The sequence below is a fragment of the Colobus angolensis genome, unplaced genomic scaffold (assembly GCF_000951035.1).
Source record: "Colobus angolensis palliatus isolate OR3802 unplaced genomic scaffold, Cang.pa_1.0 Scaffold99, whole genome shotgun sequence".
NCBI lineage: Eukaryota > Metazoa > Chordata > Mammalia > Primates > Cercopithecidae > Colobus > Colobus angolensis.
The window spans coordinates 1143119-1169879 of NW_012123931.1; the positions used below are offsets into that span (position 1 = coordinate 1143119).

The 26761-nt window shown below is 36.9% G+C and overlaps 1 protein-coding gene across 1 annotated transcript in view; it reads right to left on the reverse strand.

The window, feature by feature from the left end:
- SCAPER (S-phase cyclin A-associated protein in the ER) overlaps positions 1–26761 on the reverse strand; it is a 565180-nt gene that overhangs the window by 438799 nt on the left and 99620 nt on the right. Inside the window, exons 6-8 of the mRNA XM_011932825.1 lie at positions 19200–19300; positions 14871–14987; positions 9864–10024 (exon numbers count right to left, since the gene is read on the reverse strand). Of these exons, the coding sequence (XP_011788215.1) occupies positions 9864–10024; positions 14871–14987; positions 19200–19300 (379 nt within the window). The remainder of the gene's footprint in view (positions 1–9863; positions 10025–14870; positions 14988–19199; positions 19301–26761) is intronic.

Here is a 26761-nt window from a genome sequence, read left to right on the forward strand (position 1 = left end):
AACTTAAAGTATAATAATATTTAAAAAAAAAAAATCAATGGGCTGGGCGCAGTGGTTCATGACTGTAATCCCAGAACTTTGGGAGGCCTAGACAGGTGGATCACAAGGTAAGGCGTTCGAGATCAGCCTGGCCAACATGGTGAAACCCCGTGTCTACTAAAGACACAAAAATCAGCTGGGCGTCGTGGCGCGCACCTGTTATCCCAGCTACTGGGGAGGGTGACACAGGGGAATCACTTGAACCCAAGAGGCAGAGGTTGCAGTGAGCTGAGATCGCACCATTGCACTCCAGCCTGGGTGACAGGGCAAGACTGTCTCAAAAAAAAAAAAAAAAATCAATCAATGTAATTCACCACTGTCAATAGGCTAAACAACAAAAGTCATCAGATCATATCAACCGATACAGGAAAAGCATTTCACAAAATCCAACATCCACTCATAATAAAAATTTGCATTAAATCATAATAGAGGATAACTTTCTCAACTTGATAAAGAACATCCACAAAAATACCTACAGTTAACATAATACTTAGTGGTGCAAAATTGCTTTCCTCCCAGATCTGGAACAGGAGAAAGATGTCTCCTATCACCATGCTTATTCAATAGCTTGTTTGATATAGTACTGAGCATTCTAGACAGTGCCACAAAAAAAAAAGAAAAAGAAAAAAGAAAAAAGACATACAGACAGGAAAGGAAGAAATAAAACTGTCCGTATTTTTAGATGACATAATACAAAATCCCAGAGAATATACATAAAAACTCCAAGAATTATATGGGTTCAGTAAAGTTGCAGGATACAAGACCAACACTCTAAATGTCCACTGCATTTCTATATATTAATAATAAATGTGTGGAAATTAAATTTAAAACTTCTAATCACAAAAAGAAAATGAAATAGTTATAAGTCCAACAAAAAAAGTATAGAATGTCTATCTTGAAAATTATAAAATGCTGATGAAAGAAACAGAAGGCCTAAAGAAATGGAGGGACATACCATGTTCATAGGCTGCAAGACTCAGCATAGTAAAAAGATACTCTCTCTAAATTGATTAACTCTCTCTAAATTGATCTATCATTATAATTGTTCTATAAAACTCCCAGTAACATTTTTGATGTAAATAAGTTTATTCTAAAAAGTATATAGAAAGACAAAGGACCTAAAATAGCTAAAAACAATTTTGAAAAAGAAAAGAAGCAATCACTCTACCCAATATGAAGGCTTACCGCAGAGTTAATCAAGTCAATATAGAACTGATGGAACAACAAACATATAGTCAATGAAACAGAATATAGAACCCAGAAATACACCCATGCTTATATGGTCGGCTAATTTTTTATAAAATTGCAAATGCAATTCAACAGAGAAAGAAAAGAATTTTTCTTTTATTTATTTTTAGATAAGGTCTCACTCTCTCCCCCAGGCTGGAATGTGGCGATCCTTCAGATCAGCTGGGACCACAAACACATGCCACCACACCCAGCTAATTTTTTATTTTTAGTAGAGGCAAGGTCTCACTATGTTGCCCAGGCTGGACATGAACCTCTAGGCTCAAGCAATCCTCCTGGCTTGGCCTCCCAAAGTGCTGGGATTACAGGTGAGCCACCAAGCCTGGCCAAGAATTTTCAACAAACTGGTAGAGTAAATGGATATCCATAGGCAAAAAATGAACCTTGACTTAAAACTCACACTTTATACAAAAAAATTAACTCAAAATGGATCAGATTTAGTAATAAAATTTTAAACTATAAAACTTCCAGGCAACATAAGAACCTTCAGAACCTATGGGTAGACAATGAATTCTTAGACTTGACAACGAAAGTATGATCTATTAAAAAAAAAAACTAATCAATCGTACTTCATCAAAATTGAAACTTTCGCTGTGCAAAACACCCTGTGAAGAAAAGGACAGACTGGTAGAAAATATCCAACACAACACGAGTGTCTAGAATACACAGAGAACTCTCAAAACTGAACTGTATTATTACAAACAGTTCAAGTAGAAAATAGGCAAAGACATGAACAAATATTTCACTGAAGAAGATATACAAAGGGCAAATAAGCGCATCATGTTCAACAGCATTAGTCATTAAAGAAATGCAAATTAAAACCACAATGCATGTGGTTTTAAGTAAAACAAAATTCTGTGGTAACACCAAAACACCACAGGGCTGTGGAAGATGTGGGGTTACAGGAGTGATAGCAAAAAGTGTATGGAATTTCTTTATGAGGTAAAGAAAATGTTATAAAATTGACTGTGGCGATAGTTATACATTATGCGTGAATATACTAAAAACCAATGAACTATATATACTTTAAACAGGTAAACTGTATGGTATGTGAATTGTATCTCAATAAAGCTGGTATAGAAAATGAACAGGAAAAAAGACAACTTTTGAGGTTTATTTTTGCAAAACTGAAAAGCTATATTACTACGAAAACAAAATAAATCTGTATATCATAGAACAGTGTGTCATACCATCACATGAGTCACTAAAGGTAAAAAAAAATTTATTTCCAGGAGAAAAGAAAACCCAAAATGCTCATTCCTGTAACTGGTATATTAATTCATTATCCTATTTTTAAAAATACAAAATGGTATGTTCATATGTTGTATGTTTATTTTAAAATAAATATTATCAGACAGAAAGTGTAATATTTTACTTCATAGATATATACTTTGAAATTTATAAGTACGTTTACATCTGTTTTGTGGATTTTTAAAGTTCTTTATTATGAAAGTTCTCAAATACACAATACAGAGAAAACAGTATAATGAACCTCATGTTCCAATAATCCAGCTTCAACAATTATCAACATTTTGTCCCTCTCTTTTTTCATTTTTTTCTTTTTGAGACTGGTCTCGCTATGTTGCCCAGGCTAGTACCCATAGGCTCAAGCAATCCTCCCGCCTCAGCCTTCTGAGTAGCTGGGACTACAGAACTACAGCTACCCTGGCCCAATTTCTGACATTCTTTTTTCAATCCATTCCCCTTCCCCATTATTTTTTCTGAAATAATTTAAAACAAATACATTTCTCTTGTAACTGTTTAGTATGTATCTTTATAAGAATATAAATAGGCATTTTCTTAAAAATATAACAATATTATGATACTGAAAAATAATGCCTTAAATTATATAATATCCAGTCTGTGTTTCAATTTTCAGCACATACAACACATTTATGCTTTATTCTTTAAATATATATAATGTAAATTAAAACAAAAATCATAAGATGAATCATACAGAAACCACACATACAAACGGGAAAAAACTAAATTATAAAATTAAGTGTTTAACAAAAGATCTTAGTTTCCAGTTAACTGGCTCACCCTCAGAAGCACTACGCCTACTCATTTTATTTTTTAAAGGAAAGAAAAACACCCTTATCTGAAAGCTTCCTTATAGAAAGAAATACTGCTTAAAATTGGACCTAATCCTTTAACCAATAAAATTGCCAACACAAACACTATCATATAATTTTTTTAATTGAAATAATATTTAAAGCAGTCAAGAGGGGAGTATATCAAACTAGGAATGGTCTCTTTAAAACTGAGAAATTAGTTATAGACAAATTATATTTTTAATAAACCTTCAGTGCAACTATAGTTAAGAAGTATTCCCATAATCAAGAATGTTTAAGAACAGCAAATCATGCAATTAAACTGTCAGAGAACTTTTAAATAATTAGAAGGTTAGGACAGAGTACACAAAATTAAAAATTACATTTCATTTCATAATTTTTACACTTGTACAATTTTTAAAATTTTACAAATGTCATTAAGAACGTTATACTAAATTCAAGTCAATATAACCAGTAACTGATGTGCACCTGGAATAATCCCAATATTACTGTGAAATATTATTTTTATCACTGTATTTAATTCAATAATATTTTGTTTAAAATATTTACATCAATGTTCAAGAGATAATGTTTTAATTTCCTTGTTAGATTTTGATACTAAGGTTACGCTTGCAACATTAAAACATGGTCCTCTTTTTTATCCTCAGGAAGAGTTTCTATAAGATTCACGTTATTTTTACCTTAAAAGTTTGGAAGAAGTAACATGTGAAGCCATCTTGACCTGGAATATTCTTCATGAAAAAATTTTTAGTTACAAACTCACACTTTTTAAAAACACTTCTAAGTTCTCTCCAAGTTTTTAGATTTCTCACAATGCAAATTTTAACTTGTGTTTTTCAAGGAATGTCAATCCTTTTGTAATTCCAAATTTAGTGTATAATACTGGTCATAAAAATCCTCTTATCTTTTTAATATTTGTGGTATCTCTAGCAATATCCTCTATTTCATTCCTGGTATTACTCCTTGTGTCTTCTTTTTCTTGATCAATACTGTATAACAATCACTTCTTAGTCTTTTGGCTAAGATCAAGTGCAGTAATATATAACTAGAGGTCTGTTAATTCTACTGGTCTATTTAAAAGAAAGACTTTTTGGCTTCTTTTATTTTCTCTATTCTCACCTACATAGTTTATTTTGTTCTATATTCTTTGGGTTTAACTTGCTTTTCTTTTCTAACTTCATGAGATGAACAAAGAGTGAATTTTAGCTTTTCTTCTTCCCCAGTGTGTACAACTGAGGCTAGAAATTTTCCTCAAAGGCTAGCTTTACCTTAATCTCACAAGTTTTTAAATGTTCACTTTTATGCAATTCACTTTTTCTAATTTTCACTGTGATATCATCTCTAACTCAATGAGTTATCTAAAAGCACAATTCCAAAATTCCAAAAATTTGAGAATTATATAACTATATTCTTTGTAATTGATTTTTAATTTAATCCCACTGTGTTCGGTAACAAACAGAATCATTTAAATCACCTGAAATTTGTTAAGACATGTCTAATGACCCAGCATGTTTCAATTTTGGTAAATGCTCCATATGTGCTTGATTATATATTTGGACTTACAGTTATAGCCATGGCAAAGGAGCTTGTGTTAAAATTTGCCCTCTTCCTGCCAAAAACAACTATAAAAAATTAAATAGCATGAAAAGCAGCCAATGTGGCAAGTTTAAAGGAAGTACAATTCCTGAGAAGAGAGAAGGACAACGAGATCAGATCCATATTCACCATAGCATTTTCTCCTAAAACACCTGGAATTCAGGGTGCAGGGGAAGTGAGTCCTGGCAGAAACCAGCATTCCCAACCAACTGAAACAGATATTAGAATTCAGAGAATTTAAAGCAACTGGAACTTTAGGGGAAAAAATCTTAGAGGGGGTGGGAGAGTACTACGGGGTACTGAATCAAAAAAATCGTCATTTAATCTCTCCTTAAGAAGTCTGACAACTGCTAAAAAAACTTTGCATATACAGGGCAAGACTCCAAGAAACCTAGCAGAAAGTAGCAGCTGGGAAGCTAATGAGCTAAGCTGATATTGTAGCAACTGTATAGTGCTGAGGAAAAAATTTTAAATTCAGGAATGCAGTGGTCTTGGCAAACACCCTAGGTTTTCATTTGAGACCCCAAAAGGAATAAGGACAAATTAAAACACATCAAACTTAATAAAATCTCAAACCAAACCAAAGGTCACCCAAGTCCTCCCAAAGGGAGATGGAGAACAAATGATTGGGATTTTTTTGTCTCACAACATGACAGTGAATAAGCAGATCACACTCTCCTTTGGGAAGGGACTTGGGTGATCTACTTGTTCTCCATCATCTTGCCAGACCAAAAAAAAAAAAAAATCATTTTAGCTGGAGGCTCTGTAATCTTTAATACACAGTGTTAAGATTGTGAGTGATGCTTTAAAAAAAAAAAGGTCAAGTAATTGTAAAACTCCAAAAAAAAAAAGATTTTAAAGTACACCCACAGGAAATTCAGATATAAAGGTAATACAGAGGCCTTTCATCCTCCCTTATTCCTCCAACCCTCTTCTCCCATTGAACTTCCAAGCTTCCAGATTAAGAAAATTCACACTCAAGGAACACTTTCAAATCTGATACAGATCATGAGATAAAGGTCTTCAAGGCTGATACTATAATTGAGTGAGTCACTGGCAGTCTTGGGAGACTTTGGCAATCTAAAGTTAGATTGTGGGCTCTGGTAGATTGTTTACAAAGATGGATGCCATCAATTTCTCCCATCCCAGTGCTTACATGCCACTCCCACTGTCGAGTGGTAGAGACTGTTCACCGTCCCCTTGAATCTCTGGTTGGCCCTGTGACTTCACATGTTCAACTGAATATGATAAGTGATGTCCTATAACTTCCCAACTGAGGACTTACAAGCCTTGTAGCTTTCATTCCTCCTTGTTGGAAGCCAGATGACATTTAAAGAAGCCCAAGAGAGATCACTGAATAATGAGAGATCATGTAAAGAGAAAGAGGCTGTAAGAAGAACTTGGGTTTCTTAGCCAAAGCCAGTATCAAGACTTCAATCATGTGATGATATCATGTTGGATACTTTAGTTTCAGCTCAATTGTCATAGCTGACACCATGTGGAGAAGAAAAGAGCCACTCCACTGAGCACTGCTCAGATTTCTGACTCAAACAATTATGTGGAAATAAAATGGTAACTGTTTTAAGTAGCTAAGTTTTGGGATTGCTACACAGAAATAGATATTAGGAGTATTCAGTTGTGCCTCCTCTTTTTAGCACAGGATTCAGCTAGCTCACTCAGTATGTTTGTCAGCTACCACTATCTTTCTCCTTACTAACTTCCAAAAACTTGTTCATATCGTCTCTTCTCCTGTCTCTTTTTCCTAAAGTCCAATTTCTAAATCATTTTATACCATTTTAGCTGGGTTTGGGGAAGAGAACATTAAATGCATGTGGTCACTCTATCATCTTTAACTAGAATTATTTTTTATAACACAAAAATTACAAACTTCAGTTCTATAGCTACTGTTATTATACATCACTTGAAGTATACACCTGTGATATCGCAAAATATATATTTGGTCTTCATCTCAGTCTCCTGGCAGGCAACTCCTAAAATCTTTGGAATTCCCAAAGTGATGTGTCTTTTTGTATGTAAATGAGTTGACTAGTGGCTGGCAGCCCTTATGTGGCTTCAGGATGGGAGCTGGTCACTGGAAAAAACAAGGCAGTACCAGAACACTGGGACTTTCAGCCCCAAACTCCTCAGCCTTCAGGGAGGGAGAAAGGAAAGGAGCTGAAGTTTAGGTTGCTTGCCAATGGTTTAATCAATCATGCCTAGATAATGAAGTTTCTATAAAAAAACTTTTTTAAAAACAGGGTTAGGGAATGTTTGGATAGCTGAACACCTGAAGGTTCCTAGAGGGTTGTGTGCATGGAAGCTCTTCTTCCCTTTCCATTTAGCTTGCCCTATGCATCTCTTCATCTGTATCCTTAGTAATATCTTTTATAATAAACTGGTAAATGTGTTTCCCTGACTTCTGTGAGCCACTCTAGCAAATTAATCAAATCCAAGAAGTAGGTAGTCGGAATCCTGATTTATAGCTAGCTAGTCAGAGCACAGGGAAAATAACCTGGGGCTTGTTACTGGCATTAGAAGTGGGAGGCAGTCTTGTGGGGTTGAGCCCTCAACCTGTGGGACCTGACACTATCTACAGCTTGACAGTGTCAGAATTAAATTGAATTCGAGGACAACCAGCTAGTGTCTGTTGCAGAACTGACTGATTGGTTGTTGGTGGGGAGAAATCCCCACATACTTCGTGGTGATCAGAGGTCACAGAAGTCTTCTGTGTTGATTGCTGTGCCATGAGAGCAGAAGAAAAATAGGTTGCTTTTCCCACAGAATGGCATAACTCGCTGTGTATAACACTGCACTGAAACCCCAAAATAGAAGACAAAACTGGTCCAAAACAAAATTTCCCAATACATTAATAAGAGTTACCTTTAGTATAGATATAATCAAGATCTATTATTTCATCTCAACTAGGTGAGTTACTCATGAATAATCTGAAGTGGACTGCTTTAAACAAAACTGTGACATGTATTAATATCATGATTCCTTTAAGTTTTTTGCAATTTTGATTTTTACAACACATTTCTCTTAGAATCTTTCAAGATCCAGAAACTGAGTTTTCTGATTGTATATTTTCCTAAGAGAACACTTGCCTACAGTCAATTATCTACTACTAAGTCAGTATGAAGGAAAGAGGGGCAATATATTGAAGCAAGCCAACACAACTTACTGAGAAAAAAAATGAAAAAACACAAAATACGTCCGTAACACAGAAACAGCAATGTCTTTTGTTATGTGCAATAAAACATTTCTTTCTGAACCAAAAGGCTCCAATGGCATCTTCTACTGAAGAAAACAGAAAGCAGTGTCTGAAGTTCTCTTGAATTCATGAAACAAAACTCATTATTACCTATTATCATTCTAAAATCCCAGCCTCTATGGATGTACAAAAATCCACTCGGGACTTCAAAAGATGTTTACATAAAACATCTATATAATTATTATGGGATATTTTGTAATCTACTCATCTGACAAAGGGCTAATATCCAGAACCTATGAAGAACTCAAACTTACAAGAAAAAAACAGCTCCATCAAAAAGTGGGCAAAGGATATGAATGGACACTTCTCAAAAGAAGATATTCATACAGCCAGCAGAAACATGAAAAAATGTTCATCATCACTCACCATCAGAGAAATGCAAATCAAAACCACAATGAGATACCATCTCACACCAGTTAGAATGGCAATCATTAAAAAATCAGGAAACAACAAGTGCTGGAGAGGATGTGGAGAAATAGGAACACTTTTACACTGTTATGGAACTGTAAACTAGTTCAACCATTGTGGAAGACAGTGTGGCGATTGCTCAAGGATCTAGAACTAGAAATACCATTTGACCCAGCAATCCCATTACTGGGTATATACCCAAAGGATTATAAATCACGCTGCTATAAAGACACAAGCACACGTATGTTTATTGCGGCACTATTCACAGTGGCAGGAACTTGGAATCAACCCAAATGTTCATCAGTGACAGAATGGATTGAGAAAATGTGGCACATATACATCATGGAATACCATGCAGCCATAAAAAAGGATGAGTTCGTGTCCTTTGTAGGGACATGGATGCAGCTGGAAACCATCATTCTCAGCAAACTATCACAAGAAGAGAAGACCAAACACCGCATGTTCGCACTCATAGGTGGGAACTGAACAATGAGATCACTTGGACACAGGAAGGGAAACATCACATACTGGGGCCTGTTGTGGGGAGGGGGGATGGGAGAGGGATAACATTAGGAGATATACCTAATGTAAATGACGAGTTAATGGGTGCAGCACACCAACATGGCACATGCATACATATGTAATAAACCTGCATGTTGTGCACATGTACCCTAGAACTTAAAGTATAATAATAAAAAATAAATAAATAATTATTATGGGATAAAATTGTTCCAGGTGGGCCCTCATAATAATCCCTCTTCTAATTATTTGTATTCCTTAATTATTCTGATGGTATAGAAAATGGATGTGTGAGCAAAGACAAACATAGAATATTGTTTTGCAGTACAAAATAGCAATCAAGTATTAAACAGCTGAAGTAGTAACACGCTACTTAAAAGTGAATTCTGCCTAGACTAAACTATCCTTTTTTATTCCTACCTGAAGTCAAAAGAATTCTAAAGGATCTTATAAGGAATAAACAAAAGACCTCATTCTCCTTAAAGTTTACACATGGCAAAACTGAAACTAGAATGATCTCCATAAGCTATCTATAGTGCTGAAAAGTAGTTTTGCTCAGCTTTTAAGATAATTTTATGTGTTAATTATGGTAAATTAATATCACATATGTTGTACAAAAAGATAAATAGGACCAATTTTAAACAAAATAAATATCTCTATATATTCACCTATTTGCTACACAAAATGGCTAATTCAAAGTCACTTGCCATTTTTACGTGAGGCCTTCTGCACTGTCATTGGTGGGCAAGACTGGGCGGGTGTTATGTCTGAAGAAGCAGTAGAGCCTGTATGATGAGCCTTTACCTTGTCAGCCCAACTGACACCTGTGGGAGCCAGACGAGGAGCTGGCACTGTGCCAGTTGAGCCTCTATGGAGAAAAGTAAACACATTTAATAAATTAAATAAAAAGAAAAACTTCTGAATGCTAAATGTATTTAAAATTTAAATTATGCATATGAATATCCACATTTATAGAATAATAATCTGCCATGGCAATTTAAGGTAACTATATTTATACATTTATCTTGATCTAATACTTCATTAATTTTATATAGTATAACATATGGGAATAAACAGAAAAGAATAAGGATAAAAGCCCTTGTTGTTTAAAAGAAAAATTCACTTAAATGAGGAAGCTTTTAAAAAATTATGCATCGGTACCTTAAAGTTTTTATTTTCACTTACATGTTTTAATAATACAAATATTGGCCAGGCGCAATGGCTCGCGCCTGTAGTCCCAGCACCCTGGGAGGCCAAGGCAGGTGGATCACTTGAGGCCAAGAGTTCAAAACTAGCCTGGCCAACGTGGTGAAATCCGGTCTCTATTAAAAATACAAAAATTAGCTGGGCGCGGTGGTGTGCACCTGTAACCCCAGCTACTCAAGAGACTGAGTGAGGCATGAGAATTGCTTGAGCCCAGGAGGCGGAGGTTGTAGTGAGCCAAGATTATGCCACTGCACTCCAGCCTGGGAGACAGAGTGAGACTCCAAAAAAAAGAAGAAAAAGATATAAATATGCATTTATTTGTCAATCTTGATAAAGACACCACTAAAATAGGCTTTTTTTCTTTGTGTACATTTCTTACATGATCCACAAGCCTGATGCCTCACTGACAACATCTAAATTTGGTTCCTTTAAAGTGGAGTGAAAATTCAGTGATGTCTATTACATAATTTAATGCACAATTCTCCTTAACCTTAATAATATTTTCCCCAAATTTTTATAGTTGTCCTGTCTACTCCTTATTTGACAGCAACTTTAGCAGTTCCCTTTATCAAAGCTTCCAAAAATTTATCTTAGTTCTCACAACAACAATGACTCTTTTTACACTCATATTTTAATGGTCTACTTAATATTTAAATTATGAGTTAAAATAATGAAAACAATTCACATAAGCCAAGTTTGGTAACTAACAACACATTTGAAGTAAATATATAACTCAACCAGCAGGAGCAGAAGTGAGTAGATGTACAAAATGTAGCCTATAAGCCAAAATTGTTCCTCAAGCTGAAAGACACAGTGTGTTCTACAATGATAATGAAGACTGAATTAACCCAATGACACAGTTACGTGGAGATCAATATAAGAACTTTTACCACACATGAATTAATGGCTTTGAGGGTTAAAATAAACCATACACTATACAGTACTCTGAACCACACACCAATGAAATGCATTACAGGGCAAGTATCCTTAAAATGGTGCTTGAATATATATATATTTGTTTTCATTTGCGTATCTTTTCCCTACTCCACTTTGGTTCAACTATTAAATGGTCCCAAAGCCCATCAACCTTTAAAGGCAATACTATCTAATAACTTAACAAAGGAACTTGAAAGCAAAAGTTAGATTCTATTAAATAAACACTTTATCAGCTTTTACTAAGTGCCATACAGTGCTAGGCACTTAGAATAGAGAGGTACAGCAGTAATCTTGCCTCAAAGAAGGTCCTAGTGCAAGTACAAAAAAATAGACATTAAAAGAAAAAGTATAAGACACTGCAAAAACAATAAAACTGTATCCAAGGTTGAGCAGTACAAGAGGTGAAAGCTATTAACTGTGACATGAAGTTAGGAGATAAAAAGCAGTCAAGAAAGGTCAGGTTTTAACAGAGAAAAGAAAATGTCAGTTTTAACAGAGAAAAGAAAACATGAAGCAAACTACTTACCAACCCTTCCATTAAACATCAGATGTTAACATTCACTCTAAAGGAGTAGAGTCCAAAACAACTTAGTCTTAAAAACAATTTTTTTGTTTGTGCAAAACAAATGTGACAATTGTTTAAAATAATATAACTACTAGAGGTTGAAATACCATTTGAGGCAAACAAAGAGCTGACCAAAAAACTTAAAAGAAAAAGCTCAAGAATGAGACATCCATGGGGGACTTTGAAAAGTTCTAGCAAATTCCTGAAAATCAAGGCCACACACATATGCAGGTTATGTGCATATCTACAAAATACTTGAGAGGACCCTAATCTCTCACCTATGACTGGCCTTGAGAATCTAAGAAAGGAAGAACTGACAAGCAAAGGCAGAGTTATAAACTGCCAGAGCATTCAAAGTATGTCCCAACAGACACACAGAACTAGGTGAGAACTAAGAGATTTATTGGCTCAAGGTATTTAAGGAAACCTCTGTCAAATCATTAGCTGATGTTGACAAAACATACTGCTGAATAGTTGCATGCAACATACATCAACGTACACTCATACTGTATGTACCCATGAAACAAAGTGAACAGATGTCACAGAATGAGTTAAGTGTAGCACTAAACTAACAGTAACACCAACAGTCACAGTTACAATCCTGGAGAGGGTAGCTATCTGATCTCCAAAGCTGTCACATTTTATCGTTTAAAATGCTTACTTTTCTACCAAAAAAAAAAAAAAAAATCAGAAGATGTGCCAATAAACAGGAAAGTCTGGCCCATTCACAAGAAGAGCAGCAACAGGAAGCCCAGACACTGGACTTACTACACAAAGACTTTAAATCAACTATTAACTACATTTAAAGAACATCAAAGTGGCCAGGCGCAGTAGCTTGTACCTGTAATCCCAGCACGTTGGGAGCCCAAGAAGGATGGATCACTTGAGGCCAGGAATTCGAGACCAGCCTAGCCAACATGGCAAAACCCTGTCTCTACTAAATATACAAAAATTAGCTGGGCATGGTGGCATGCGCCTGTAATTCCAGCTACTCAGGAGGCTGAGGCACGAGAATTGTTTGAACTCAAGAAGTGGACGTTTCGGTGAGCCAAGACCACGTCACTCTACTCCAGCCTGGGCAACAGAGTGAGACTACATCTCAAAAAAAAAAAAAAACAATGAAGAAGAAAAAGAAAAAGGAACAGATCCTCAAAGACCTAATGGGATAGCATCAAGAGTACAAACAAGTGTATAGTGGAATTTTCAAAGGAGAGACGAGAGAGAAAGGGGCAGGAAAAAAAACATTTAAAGGAATAATGGGCAAAAACTCCCCAAATTTGATTTAAAACATTAAATACATATCCAAGAGACTCAACACACTCCAAGTATGATAATCTCAGAAAGCCACACTTAGATATATCATAGTCAGAGGATCAAAAGCCAAAGACAGACAATCTTGAAAGAATGAAGAGAGAAGTGATGGATCACATTCAAGGATTCTCAATAACAGCTGATTTCTCATAAGACACTATAGCAGCCAGAAGGCAGTAAGGAAACATAAAGTGCTGAAAGAAAGGATTGTTAACCAAGAATTCTACATACTACAAAACTACCCTTCAAAAACTGAAAGATAAATTAAGACAGACACTGAGAAAATCTGTTACTAACAGACCTGCCCAACAAGAAATACTAAAGGGAGTCCAGGCTCAAACAAAAGTTACTACATATAGATAGTAACTCGAATCCATATGAAGAAATGAAGACTCCAGTAAAGGACTAGAAAAGAAAACCATACAGGTAACCACAAAAGACAATATAAATGTAGTTTTTCTTTGTAACTCTTTTCTTCTCCTATCTGATTAAGAGATAATAGCATAAAACAGTAATTTTTAAACTGTGTTGAGCATGTAATATATAAATAATGTAATCTGTATGACAATAACACAATGTATGACATATATTAATATATAGATCTATTGCAAAGGAAATTGTTAATTCATATTATAAAATATTTGGCATGAAATATGTGAGTTTTAATCTTTGAATTACTATTTATGATTGAATATATTACATGTCCTAAAAGCTAAACTATAATCTCCTGGATTTTTTTTTGTTTGTTTTTGAGACGGAGTCTCACTCTGTTGCCCAGGCTGGAGTGCAGTGGCATGATCTTGGCTCACTGCAGCCTCCACGCCCCTGCCCCCAAGCAGCTGGGATTACAGGCACGTGCCATGACACCAGCTAATTTTTATATTTTTAGTAGAGATGGGGTTTCGCCATTTTTGCCAGGCTGGTCTCGAACTCCTGACCTCAAGTGATCCTCCCACCTGGGCTTCCCAAAGTGCTGGGATTACAGGTGATTTTACTTTTTATTTAGACAATTTCAAACATACCCACAATGCAGGGAGACAGGTCCCTTGGTAAACCCAGCTCTTCCCTCTCTAGCTTGCAATTTTCAGAAAAAAATGTACCAAGAATGCAACATCTTGAAATAAGAAGGAACTGACAACAGCTCAGGCTTTGTCCTTATCCCCGTAGAAGAGGATGTCCTGCAACCCTTGCACTCAGTAACCTAAGTGACATCGGTGTATAAAATCCAGAGCAGGGTGCTTTTGGGGTCTTTTGGCTGTGGTAATAAATGGAGCTCATACAAATGAAACTCCATTCCCCTAGTTAGCTTTCCTGAGTCCCGGGGGACTACCTTGCCATGGATCCTAGGCTTCTGTTGATTCTTGCTGCCTATCTATGAGTAACAACGTTGCTTTACCTGACTTGTGCAAGTCAGCGTATGACTCACCAAACTCCTCCTCTGGCAACTGGGCTTATGCAAAATCTTCCATCAGATCTAGGAACCTTAGCAGAAATTGATGAGATGTTTAGAATCCTCCCCTGGGATTGCTAACCAACACACAGTGTTCCCCTCCTAAGTGTCAGAACCTGTATACAGTATTCTGCGTAACATATACATGGATATTTTTGTAATAGAATATCAGAATCATAATACTATAACTAAGAAAATAATTGACTGTAATGCAAGTCTTAGTAGTTTTTTCTTCATTCATCTCACCCAAAATTTAAGCTTCGTCGAGCATTTGATGTTACATTTATTCTATCTGTTGATGGACTTGGAATCACATGGCGTCCCGGAGACATCTTCTTTACTTCCCATGCCAATGATGTTGGTCTGCCAATTCAATATATAAACTAGATTAAATTAACAGAGAAAAGGGAGAAACAATCTTTTCTCTTAGTTGTTAGTGGGTGAAAAAATAATCCTACTTTTCAACAACAAAAAAAATCACAACATGTGCAAATTTTCCCCTAGAGCACTGATTACCAGAAAGTTATCATACTACCAGTGAGAAATCATAGTTGATAAATGGTTCAGGATTTTCTATCGACGCAGCACAGCAACACTACTCCAATTACCTCAAAAAGGTCATGGAGTTACAGGGATATGAGATACATTACTTATGATTTATAAGCTTCCACATGCCCAGCTAAAAAAATATTTAAAAGGCAATGATACTACTTCAATCTACTTGTCTCTGATGTCCTGGAGAGTTTGTGAAACACGTATCAAGAGAAAGAATATGGTAAGGGTTAAAGGAAGAGTAGGAAAATATAAAATGTCCTTCCTCTACCTCTTAATCACTCATGAGAGTAGGATTTCACTGCTCTTTGCTGGGAAAGCTAAGAAAGATTTCACTGCTCTTTGCTGGGAAAGCTAAGACATGTAACTTAACGTCTACTCCTCCTTCATTGGCCCCACAACCAATTGGGTTACAGGATGCATAACATGCCCTCAATCAGATCCCCATAACTCCCATGGGTATCCCTGTGTCTTACTCTCCATTTTCTTTCAATCTTGCCAACTGTTGATATCTGCTTTTAAAAATTTCACTGGCAAATGGTATTTCATTGTCTTTGTTTTTTAAATTTTATGTTTACTATCATTACTAGTGAAACTGAACTTCTTAACCAACCATCTGAATTTCTTCATTTGGGATTCACATGTTGGTATCTTTCCTTCATTTTTTCCACTGGGATTGGCACCGTTTTCTGATTAATTTGAAATAGTTTACTACTACTCTTATGGCTACAAATCCATTGGCATTGGTGATACAACTATTTTGCCTTTAACTTTTCCTCTGTATTTGGAAACATTTGTTTTCTTCCTATTTAATCAGTATATCAATATTTTTCTTTGTAGTCTGCCTTTGTCTTACGAAGTCCTCATTTGCAAAACAAATATATAAATATTTACCTATATTTTTTTTCTTTAAACATATACAACTACAGGTTTTACATTTAAATCTCAAGGCTAACCAAAATAAATTTTGATGCATGATTTGAAGAATACAAGATGGATAATGCCATCTATAGAGCATTTTAAGACTGCTTTCCATATATAGATGCTGTCTCATGAGGCAACGAAGAGAAATGCTGATAACTGGCAAAAGTAAAAGGGATGCTTCAGCCGGGCATGGTGGCCCATTCCTGTAATCCTAGAACTTTGGGAGGCCAAGGAGGACAGATCACTCGAGGTCAGGAGTTTGAGCCCAGCCTAGCCAACATGGTGAAACCCTGTGTCTACTAAAAATACAAAAATTAGCTGGGTGTGGTGGCGGGTGCCTGTAATCCCAGCTACTTGGGAAGCTGAGGCTTAAAAGTGGAAGGTGGAGGTTGCAGTGAGCCAAGATGGCACCACTGCACTCCAGTCTGGGTTACAGAGTAAGACTCTGTCTCCAAGGGAAAAAAAAAAAAAGGATGCCTCAGGTATATTTTTGAACCACAGTGCCAAGAGAGGAATGGTAACCACTCTTTTAAGCTTGGGTTTGGCTTATGCATCTTTCCCAATACAATCCTCAACACAGCCACTAATAGGTAATCGAATTTTGCAGGCACAAAAAGAATCTATTTTTTTAATGCATTGTTGATTACATTATAGACCTTCTTTGGATACAATAAACAAACTCAATCAAGTTAAATTAAAAAAATTAAAAGAAAAAGAAAATAAAGATTTACTGTAAGGATATAAACTGTACAAGGTCAAAGACATCCAAAAGTTGGGGGAGACTAGAATCAGGGCTAGCGAGGATTAGAGCCCGTATAGGCTTCTCAAGGGCCACATAATTTCTGTTTCTCTCTGTAAATCTATGCCCTTTTTTTTCCCCAACCTGTTTTACTCTGCTTGTTGTCACAAGCGACAATATAACCACAAGTCCCAAATCAGCATGATGATCTCTTAGCTTGGTTCAACCCAGTGAAAGAATGAAACCCAAGATCCAATCACCTATTACCAAGGGTAAGGGTAAAATTGCTTAGTATAAACAAAGACATTTAGGCCTGACCCACCCAGGGACTGTGGATGAAGTAGGCACTAAAAAACTATCAAAAATGTTACTGTGAGAAACAAAAATGTTAAAAGGATCAACCTATCTTAGTATCCCTAGATTTGGTTTCCCAGGAATCCAGCCCTTCTGGATTTCTGTCTTGGAATTCCTTTACCCTACTGGTTCTGCCTGCCTACTGTAGGGTTGACACATTAGTATGAGACAAAAGATGCCTTTTTTACTGGATAGTTTCACCCACTAAGATTGAACCAAGATTAAATCCAAGGCAAAGAGGCAGGATAGGCCTATTCACTCTGGGGGAGGGAAAAAAAAAAAGCAGCCTTGTAGCTCCATGTGACTTGGCAAGTTTACCAGAGTTTAGGAATTACTTAGATGTCTAAACTAAACTGCTCTTTTGCCTTTGTACATAACCAAAATAACACTAAGTCCATCTGGTTATCTATCTCTGGAGTATCTAATACTCCTTACTGTTACTACCTTAATCTAAATAGCCATCGTCTCTAAACTACATTGCTGTATCTCAACCTTCCCACATGGCAGCCAAAATGATCTTTTAAAAACATAAATCTGATATGTCAATTCCCTACTTTAAAACCCTTTATTGGCTCAAAGTCAAACCTAAATCCCTTATTATTTCTACAGAGTTCTATACAATGTGGATCTAGCCTAGCTCTCTAGGCTCATCTCATGCTACTCTCCCCTTGTTCTTTTCACTCCTGCCCTACTAAATTCCTTGATTACACTGTACTCCCTTCCACTTCAAAGACATCACACATGCTGTTAGCATTATCTCAAATTACTCTTTTCTCTTTGTCTAACTAACTCCTATTTAATAATTCTGTCTCAATTTAAATGTCACCTCCTCAGGGAAGCCTTCCTGGCTGGACTTAGCAAACTGGTTAAGGGTGCTTTTTCTCATAGTCATAGAGAAAGTTGTATTTCTTCTTGATGACACTTGGCACATTTATACTTACTTAACACCAGTCTTTCCTATTAGAAATGCACTTAGTCCATCCAAGCTGCTACAACAAAATACCTTATGACTGGGTAATTTATAAACAACAATAAGAAATTTGTTTCTCATAGTTCTGGATGCTGGGAAGTACAAAATCAAGGTGCCAGCAGATTCAATGTCTGATACGAACCCTGTTCCTTATAAAGATCATCTTTTAGCTGTGTCCTCACAAGGTGGAGGGGTAAGAGCTCTCACTTCTTTTATGTCACTAATCCCATTCATTAATCCCATTCATGAGGACTCCAGCTTCCCGACTTAACTACCTCCTAAAGCCCCCACCTCTTAATACTATCACATTGGTGATTAAATTTCAACATATGAATTTTGGGAAGGCACATTCAGGCCATAGCATGTACTACATACTTCATGAGGGCAGGGACTGCATCTGTCCTCTTGACCACAACAGTCACAGAGCTTGGCACACAGCACTCAGATACTATGTGGTGATTCCAAATGAATCTTTCTAAAGGAGCTTTGATCCCATATTATTCCCCTAATCAAGAATCATCAATTTTCCTCATTGCCTAATACATTAAGAAGAAATACTGTATCTTTCCTTACTACTTTGACTTCGCACATGCCCTACACTTACACAGCTGTTTAAATTTATTCCCTTCACTGAAATGGCCAACCAGCTGGTAAAATCCATCCCATCCTTGAAACACTTTGGCATCCTCCTGAAATCTTCCCTGATCTATCCTCCAAAATACATTTGTCCTTCTCTGAAGAACCATAATAGTCTTTTGTACTAAGTTCTATTTTTATCACACTCAGGCTATAGATTCCACGAGTAGTAAATGTGCCACATTCAACAAATCTCTGTACTGAATAAAGTGATAATACCCAATTAATACCCGCTGATAAATATCCAATAAATATTTGTTATTTAACTGAATGAGAAATGCAGCACCTTTTAGATTTTTACAAGTTTCAAGTCAATATGAGGTTAACTTTATTGTCAGTTTCAATGACTGCTATTGAAACTGCTGGATGATAGGAATATTGAGACCACAGAGCTCATTACCTGCTTTGAGCATCTGTCTTCTCTAGCTTTTCCTGAAGCTGAATCCAGTCAATCAATGCTTTGAAATCTCTTACATAGTTATCCAGCATCATTAGCACCTCCTAAAAGAAACGAACAAAAAAAAAAAAAAAAATTAAATTCCACTCTGAGACTAAAAACTTTAAAGAAAAAAAAGAGTGAACTTAAGAATTAGTAGTTTTTACATTATACTGTTCAATGAAAAAGCTGCATAAGTTACTGATATAGGTTTTTTTTTTTTTTTCATTCTGTTCGGTAAGATAGTAAGAAATATAACAGGTTGAAAGTCTAAACACCAAGAAATGATATTCATGTTCCTTCTCAAAACCTCCCCCAATAGCCATCCTTTCAACCTTTTTATTATGAATTTTAATATACAGAAAAGTACACTAAACATAAATCCAGCTGCACACTTGCAGTCCCAGTCACTCCAGAGGCTGAGGCAGGAGAATTGCTTAAGCCCAGAAGTTCAAGACCAGCCTGGGCAAGATAATAAGATGCCATCTTTAAAGAATAATGATAATATTAAAAATTAGCAATGTTTTTCAAGGTTCGACCATCTGGTAGCATATATCAGTACTTCATTTCTTTTTATGGCTGAATGACTGCATGAATATAGTATATTTGTTTATTCATTTATCAGTTAATATTTGGGTTGTTTCTACTTTTGTTTATTATGAAAACTGCTGTTACAAAAATTTGTATCCAGGTTTTTCTGTGAACATGTTTTCAATTCTCTTGGGTATATACCTAGAAGTGGATTTGCTGAGTCATATGATAACTCTTAACTACCAAACTTTTTTCCACAGCTGCTGCATCATTTTACATTCCCAGCAGCAATTTATGAGAGTTCCATATTCTTCACATCCTTGCCAAAACTTGCTGCTTTCTAACTTTTTTATTCTAGTCATCCTGAGTGTGAAGTGCTATCATTGGGAGTTATGTGCATTTCTCTGATGACTAATAACTCTGTGCCTCTTTTCATGTACATTAGACATTTGTTTACCTTTTTTTTTTTTTGAGACAGAGTCTTGCTCCGTCACTCAGGCTGGAATGCAGTGGCGCACTCTCTCAGCATCTCAGCTCCCTGCAACCTCCACCTCCCAGGTTCAAGCAATTCTCCTGCCTCAGCCTCCCAAGTAGCTGGGATTACAGGCACATGCCACCATGTCTGGCTAATTTTTTGTATTTTTAGTAGAGACGGGGTTTCACTGTGTTAGCCAGGATGGTCTCGATCTCCTGATCTCGTGATCCACCTGCTTCAGCCTCCCAAAGTGCTGGGATTACAGGTGTGAGAGCCACTGCACCCAGACGACATTTGTATATCTTAAAAGAAATGTCTATTCAACCCCTTTGCCCTTTTTTATTGAGTTATTTGTCCTTTTTATTGTTGAGCTGTAAAGTTCTTTATACATTCTAGATATTAGACCTTCATCAACCATATGGTTAACAAACATCTTGTCCCATTATGTGGGTAATTTTTCCATTTGATAGTATCTTTTGACACACAAAAGTTTTTAATTTTGATAAAGCTCAATTTATTTTTTCTCTGGCTTTGGGTGTCATAGTCTGAGGTCACAAAAATGTGTATGTTTTCTTCAAAGAGTGTTATACTTTCAGTTCTTACATTTAAGCTTTAAACTGTATTCAGTTAATTTTTGTAAACAGTATGAGGTAAAAATCCAAATTCGTTTGTTGCATACAGATATCCAGGTGTCTTAACACCATTGTTGAAAATACTATTCTTTCCCCCATCAAATGGTTCTGGCACTCATGTCAATAATCAAATTCATACACAGATGTATGAATTTATTCCAAGGATTTAAAATCTATTTCATTGATACATATATCTATCCTACTGCCAGTATCACAGAATTTGATTATTGTGGTTTTGTACTAAGTTTTAAATTCAGGGGGTCTAGGTCCTCAAACTTTGTTCTTTTTCGAGACTATTTTGGCTATCCTATATACTTGCATCCCCGTATGAATTTAAGATCCACTTGTTCATTTCTGCCAAAAGGGGGGAAGGGAGCAATTGGAATGTTCATAGGTATTGCATTGAATCTGGGTATCACTTTGGGAAATACAGCCATCTTAACACTATGAAGTCTTCTGTTCATGAATTTTGAATATCTTTTCCTTTAATTAGGTTTCTCTTATTTCTTACAATGATTTTTCATAGTTTCTTTCAATTATATTTTATAGTTTGTGTGTACATCTTATACTACTTTAAATTTATGCCTAAATATTTTATTGTTTTTGATGTTATTTTAATGTAACTGCTTTCTTAATTTCGTTTTTGGATTGTTTATTCCCAGTGTACAAAAATACAACTGATTTTTGAGTGTCCATCTTGTATCCTGTAATTTTGCTAAACTTGTTTATTAGCTCTAATAATTGGGGGGCAGGTGTCTTTTAGGGTTCTTTATATATAGAATCATGTCATCTGCAAGTACAGTTTTACTTCTTCCTTTCCATCTAGATGTTTTCTATTATGTTTTCTTGTCTAATTGCCCTGCCTAGAACCTTTCGTACAATATTGAGTGTAAGTGGCAAGAAAAGACATCACTGTCTTGTTCCTGATCTTAGATGGGAAAGCTTTCAGTCTTTCACCATTAAGCATGACATTAACTGTGGATTTTTCATAGATACTCTTTATCAGATTAAGGAATTTCCCTATTGAATGTTTTTATCATGAAATGGTACTGGCTTTTGTCAAATGCCTTTTCTCTACCAACTGAGATAATCTGTGATCTTTTTCCATTCATTCTATTAATATATTCTATTATGTTTCTTGATTTTCACATGCTCAACCACTCTTACCTTCCTGTACTAAATCCCACTGGGTCATGATGTTATAGACCTTTTCATGTACTGCTACATTTGGTTTGCTATTACTTTGTTGATAATTTTTATGTCTGTATTTGTAAAAAATATTGCTTAACTAACATTATTTTTAACTTCAGTGTTTAGAAGAATTCACTGGAAAAATCACTAAAGTTGGGAATTATTTGGGGGATGGGTATTTTTAATTATAAACTCAGTTAATAGTTACAAAGTGACACAGGTTTTCAATTTCTTATGTCCGTTTTTATTGTTTTTCTAAGAATTAATACCTTTTGTGTAAACTTTCATTGTACAAAAGGAATCCCAGTTCTCCCACTGTATGTGGTCCAACTTCACAAATAGCATCCCAACTTCTATGATTCCAAACGGAGAATTTTAGATACCCAAATCACCTAGCTGACAGCAGAAGGGACTCAGTATTCTGAGTCTCCAGGGATCACAGAGAATAAAGAGGTGATTTTCAATGGGTGTGTGAACACTTCCAGCAGCTACCTCCCTGGGCACAGGAAAGAGAAAACAGGCCAAAACTACTAGCCCCCAGTTTCTCCACAGAAAGGGTTTGTCTGCATACTTTTCCAGCTGCAGCCTGAGGGTTTGGGCTTAAAACTAGCCTGCATCTGGAAGCCAGTGGAGCAGGTAAACAATAGACCTCCAGAAGCCTCAAGGGGCTTATGGGTACCTCCTGCCCCCTCTCCTCTTCATCCCCTCCCCCAGCCTTGCTCCAGCAATAAAACTAGGTCTGCAGATTTTCCCTGGAAGGAGTTTGCATGTACATGGCATGCCCCAAATTTTACAGCTCCCACCCAAAGGACTGGCTCCTAAATCACCTAGCCCTGGGAGTTGAGGCTCTGCATTTGTGAATCTCCCTAAAGTACAAAGAGCAAAGAGCTGTTTTTTAAACAGAGTTCCAGCAGATAGCCTCCCAAGGTCAGCACTGAGCTAAAAAGCAAAAACTCCTGACTCCCAGTTTCTCCCTAAAGGAGACTGACTACATACCTAAAGTCCTGACTTCTCCAGCTGCTACCTGTAGATCAGGCCATTACTTAGCCTCCATCTGGGAACTGAAACTGCAGGAAATTAGCAGTCTTCTGGGACCATAAATATGCATGTGGGGACTATCCACAACTTCACCTGCTGGCATGCTCCAGAGATAAAGCCAAGTCTCCAGTTAACCTGCCTATCTCCAAGAGAAGATAGATTAGGCATCTGCCAGGCCCCTGGAAGCAACAAAGTACAAAGCAATGGGTCAAAAGACTGTGCAGTCCAAACAAAAATATAGCATCACTGCAGATCCTCTCCCCAGCTTAAACAAAATGAGAGAAAAACTCCAGCTCCTAGCTTCTCCCTGAGAAAAGAGAAACTGGAACACACATTTAATACCCCAAATTTTCCAGCTGGATCTTGAGATGGGTTTCTAACTTGCTTGTCTCAGGATACTAACAGAACTTGGCATACCCTAATCTGGGGGCCACTAAGAACAAAGACTGCAGTTTAGATCAGCACAAAGGTTTGAGAGGCACCTAGAATAACTAGCTGAACTGACAGGTAAGATCCATCTCCTACCCAAGGCCAGTATGACAAGACTAGGAAAGGCAGTTGCCTTACCTAATGCACAGAAACAAACACTAAGGGTCAAAGAAAACGAAGAAACAGGTATATAAGTTCCAAATAAAAGAGTAAGATAAACCTCCAGAAACTGATCCTAATTAACTGCCAATATGTGACTTATCACAAAGAGAACTCAAAAGAACAGTCATAAAGAAGTTCATCAAGGTCTGAAGGAGTAATGCATAAAACTAGCTAAAAATTTCTGCCAAGAGACAGAAAATACAAAAAGTACCAAACAGAAATCATATAGCTGAAGAATGTAATACTCAACTGAAAATTTTAATATAGGGGTTAAAGGGCAGACTAGATTAAGCAGAAGAATGATCAGGAACTCTAAGGTCATCAGAAATCATTTAAGATGAGAAACAAAAGGAAAAAATGAAAAAGAATAAAGAAAGCTAAAGGGACTTACAGAGCAGCATCAAGCAGAACTAAATATGCATTATTGGAATTAGAAAAGAAGAAGAGAAAGTGACAGAAGGCTTATTCAAAGTAATGATGGTTGAAAACTTCCCAAACCTGAACTAGAAATCAAAATCCAGAAAGCCCAAGTAACAAACTAGATGAATCCAGAGATACCTACACTGAGACACATTATAATCAAATTGTCAAAAGTTAAAGGCAAAGACAGAATTATGAAAGCAGTAAAACAAAAGTTACTTATTACACACACAGGGGCCCCCATAACACTATCAGTAGATTTTTAGCAGAAACTTTGCAACCCATAAAGGCTGAAATGATAAGTTCAAAGTACTGAACAAAAAAGAAAGTGTCAACCAAAAAAATTATACCCAGAAAATCTGTCCTTCAAAAATAAATTAGTGATAAAGACTTTCAAAGACCAAAAAAAGCTGAGGGAGTTAATCACCACTATACCGGATTTACGAGAAAAGCTAAAAAGGTTATTCACACTGAAATAGAAAGAAACTAAACACCAACATGAAAGCATAAGTAAGAAATTCACTGGAAAACAAAATATATAAAGAATAAAAGAACATGTTATGACTGTAACAGTGGTGGGCATATCAATTATAATCCTATTATAAAAGATAAGAGATAAAAGTATTAAAAATATTTATAACTAAATTTAAATTATGTTAATGGACACAATATAAATAATTATAAATGGTGACATCAATACTATTTATAATGCGGGAGGAAGAGACATAAAAGGGGTGACTTCTTGAATGCAAGGGAAGTCAAGGTGTTACCAGCTTAAAATAGACCGTTATAACAATAAAATATTTTACATAGACTGGGGTGGTTCCCAGATGGCTGAATAGGCACAGCTCCAGGCTATAGCTCCCAGCGTGAGCAACACAGAAGACAGATGATTTCTGCGTTTCCAACTGAGGTACCAGGTTCATCTCACTGGGGCGTGTTGGATAGTGGGTGCAGGACAGTGGGTGCAGCCCACCGAGCAACAGCCAAAGCAGGGCAAGGCATCGCCTCACCCAGGAAGCGCAAGGGGTAAGGGAATTCCCTTTCCTAGCCAAGGGAAACCGTGACACACAGCACCTGGAAAATTGGGTCACTCCCACCTTAATACTGTGCTTTTCCAAGGGTCTTACCAAACAGCACACCAGGAGATTATATTCTGCGCCTGCCTCCGAGGGTCCCACACCCACGGGGCCTCCCTCATTGCTAGCACAGCACTCTGAGATCTAACTGCAGGGCGGTAGCAAGGCTGGTGGAGGGGCGCCTGCCACTGCAGAGGCTTGAGTAGGTAAACAAAGCAGCCAGGAAGCTCAAACTGGGTGGAGCCCACTGCAGCTCAAGGAAGCCTGCCTGCCTCTGTAGACTCCACCTCTGGGGACAGGACATAGCCAAACAAAAGGCAGCAGAAACCTCTACAGATTTAAATGTCCCTGTCTGACAGCTTTGAAGAGAGTAGTGGTTCTCCCAGCACAGAGTTTGAGATCTGAGAACAGACAGACTGCCTCCTCAAGTGGGTCCCTGACCCCCAAGTAGCCTAATGGGGAGGCACTCTCCAGTAGGGGCGGACTGACACATCACACGGCCAGGTACCCCTCTGAGACAAAGCTTCCAGAGGAACTATCAGGCAGCAACATTTGCTGTTCAGCAATATTCACTCCTCTGCAGCCCCTGCTGCTGATACCCAGGCAAACAGGGTCTGGAGTGGATCTCAAGCAAACTCCAGCAGACCTGCAGCTGAGGGTCCTGACTGTTAGAAGGAAAACTAACAAACAGGACATCCACACCAAAACCCCATCTGTACGTCATCATCATCAAAGACCAAAGGTAGATAAAACCACAAAGATGGGGAAAAAACAGCAGAAAAGCTGAAAATTCTAAAAATCAGAGTGCCTCTCCCCTTCCAAAGGAACACAGCGCCTCGCCAGCAACGGAACAAAGCTGGACAGAGAATGACTTTGATGAGTTGACAGAGAATAAGGCTTCAGACAATTAGACTTCTCCAAGCTAAAGGAGGAAGTTCAAACCCATCATAAAGAAGATAAAAACCCTGAAAAAGGATTAGATGAATGGCTAACTAGAATAACCAATGTAGAGAAGTCATTAAATGACCTGATAGAGCTGAAAACCATGGCATGAGAACTACGTGACAAACGCACAAGCTTCAGTAACCGATTCGATCAACTGGAAGAAAGAGTATCAGTGATTGAAGGTCAAATGAATGAAATGATGTGAGAAGAGAAGTTTAGAGAAAAAAGAGTAAAAAGAAATGAACAAAGCCTCCAAGAAACATGACACTATGGAAAAAGACCAAATCTATGTCTGATTGGTGTACCTGAAAGTGACAAGGAGAATGGAACCAAGTTGAAAAACATTCTGCAGGATATTATCCAGGAGAACTTCCCCAACCTAGCAAAGCAAGCCAACATTGAAATTCAGGAAATACAGAGACCACAACAAAGATATTCCTCAAGAAGAGGAACCCCAAGACATATAATTGTCAGATTCACCAAGGTTGAAATGAAGGAAAAAATGTTAAGGGCAGCCAGAGATAAAAGTCCGGTTACCCACAAAGGGAAGCCCATCAGACTAACAGCGGATCTCTCGGCAGAAACTCTACAAGCCAGAAGAGAGTGGGGGCCAATATTCAACAT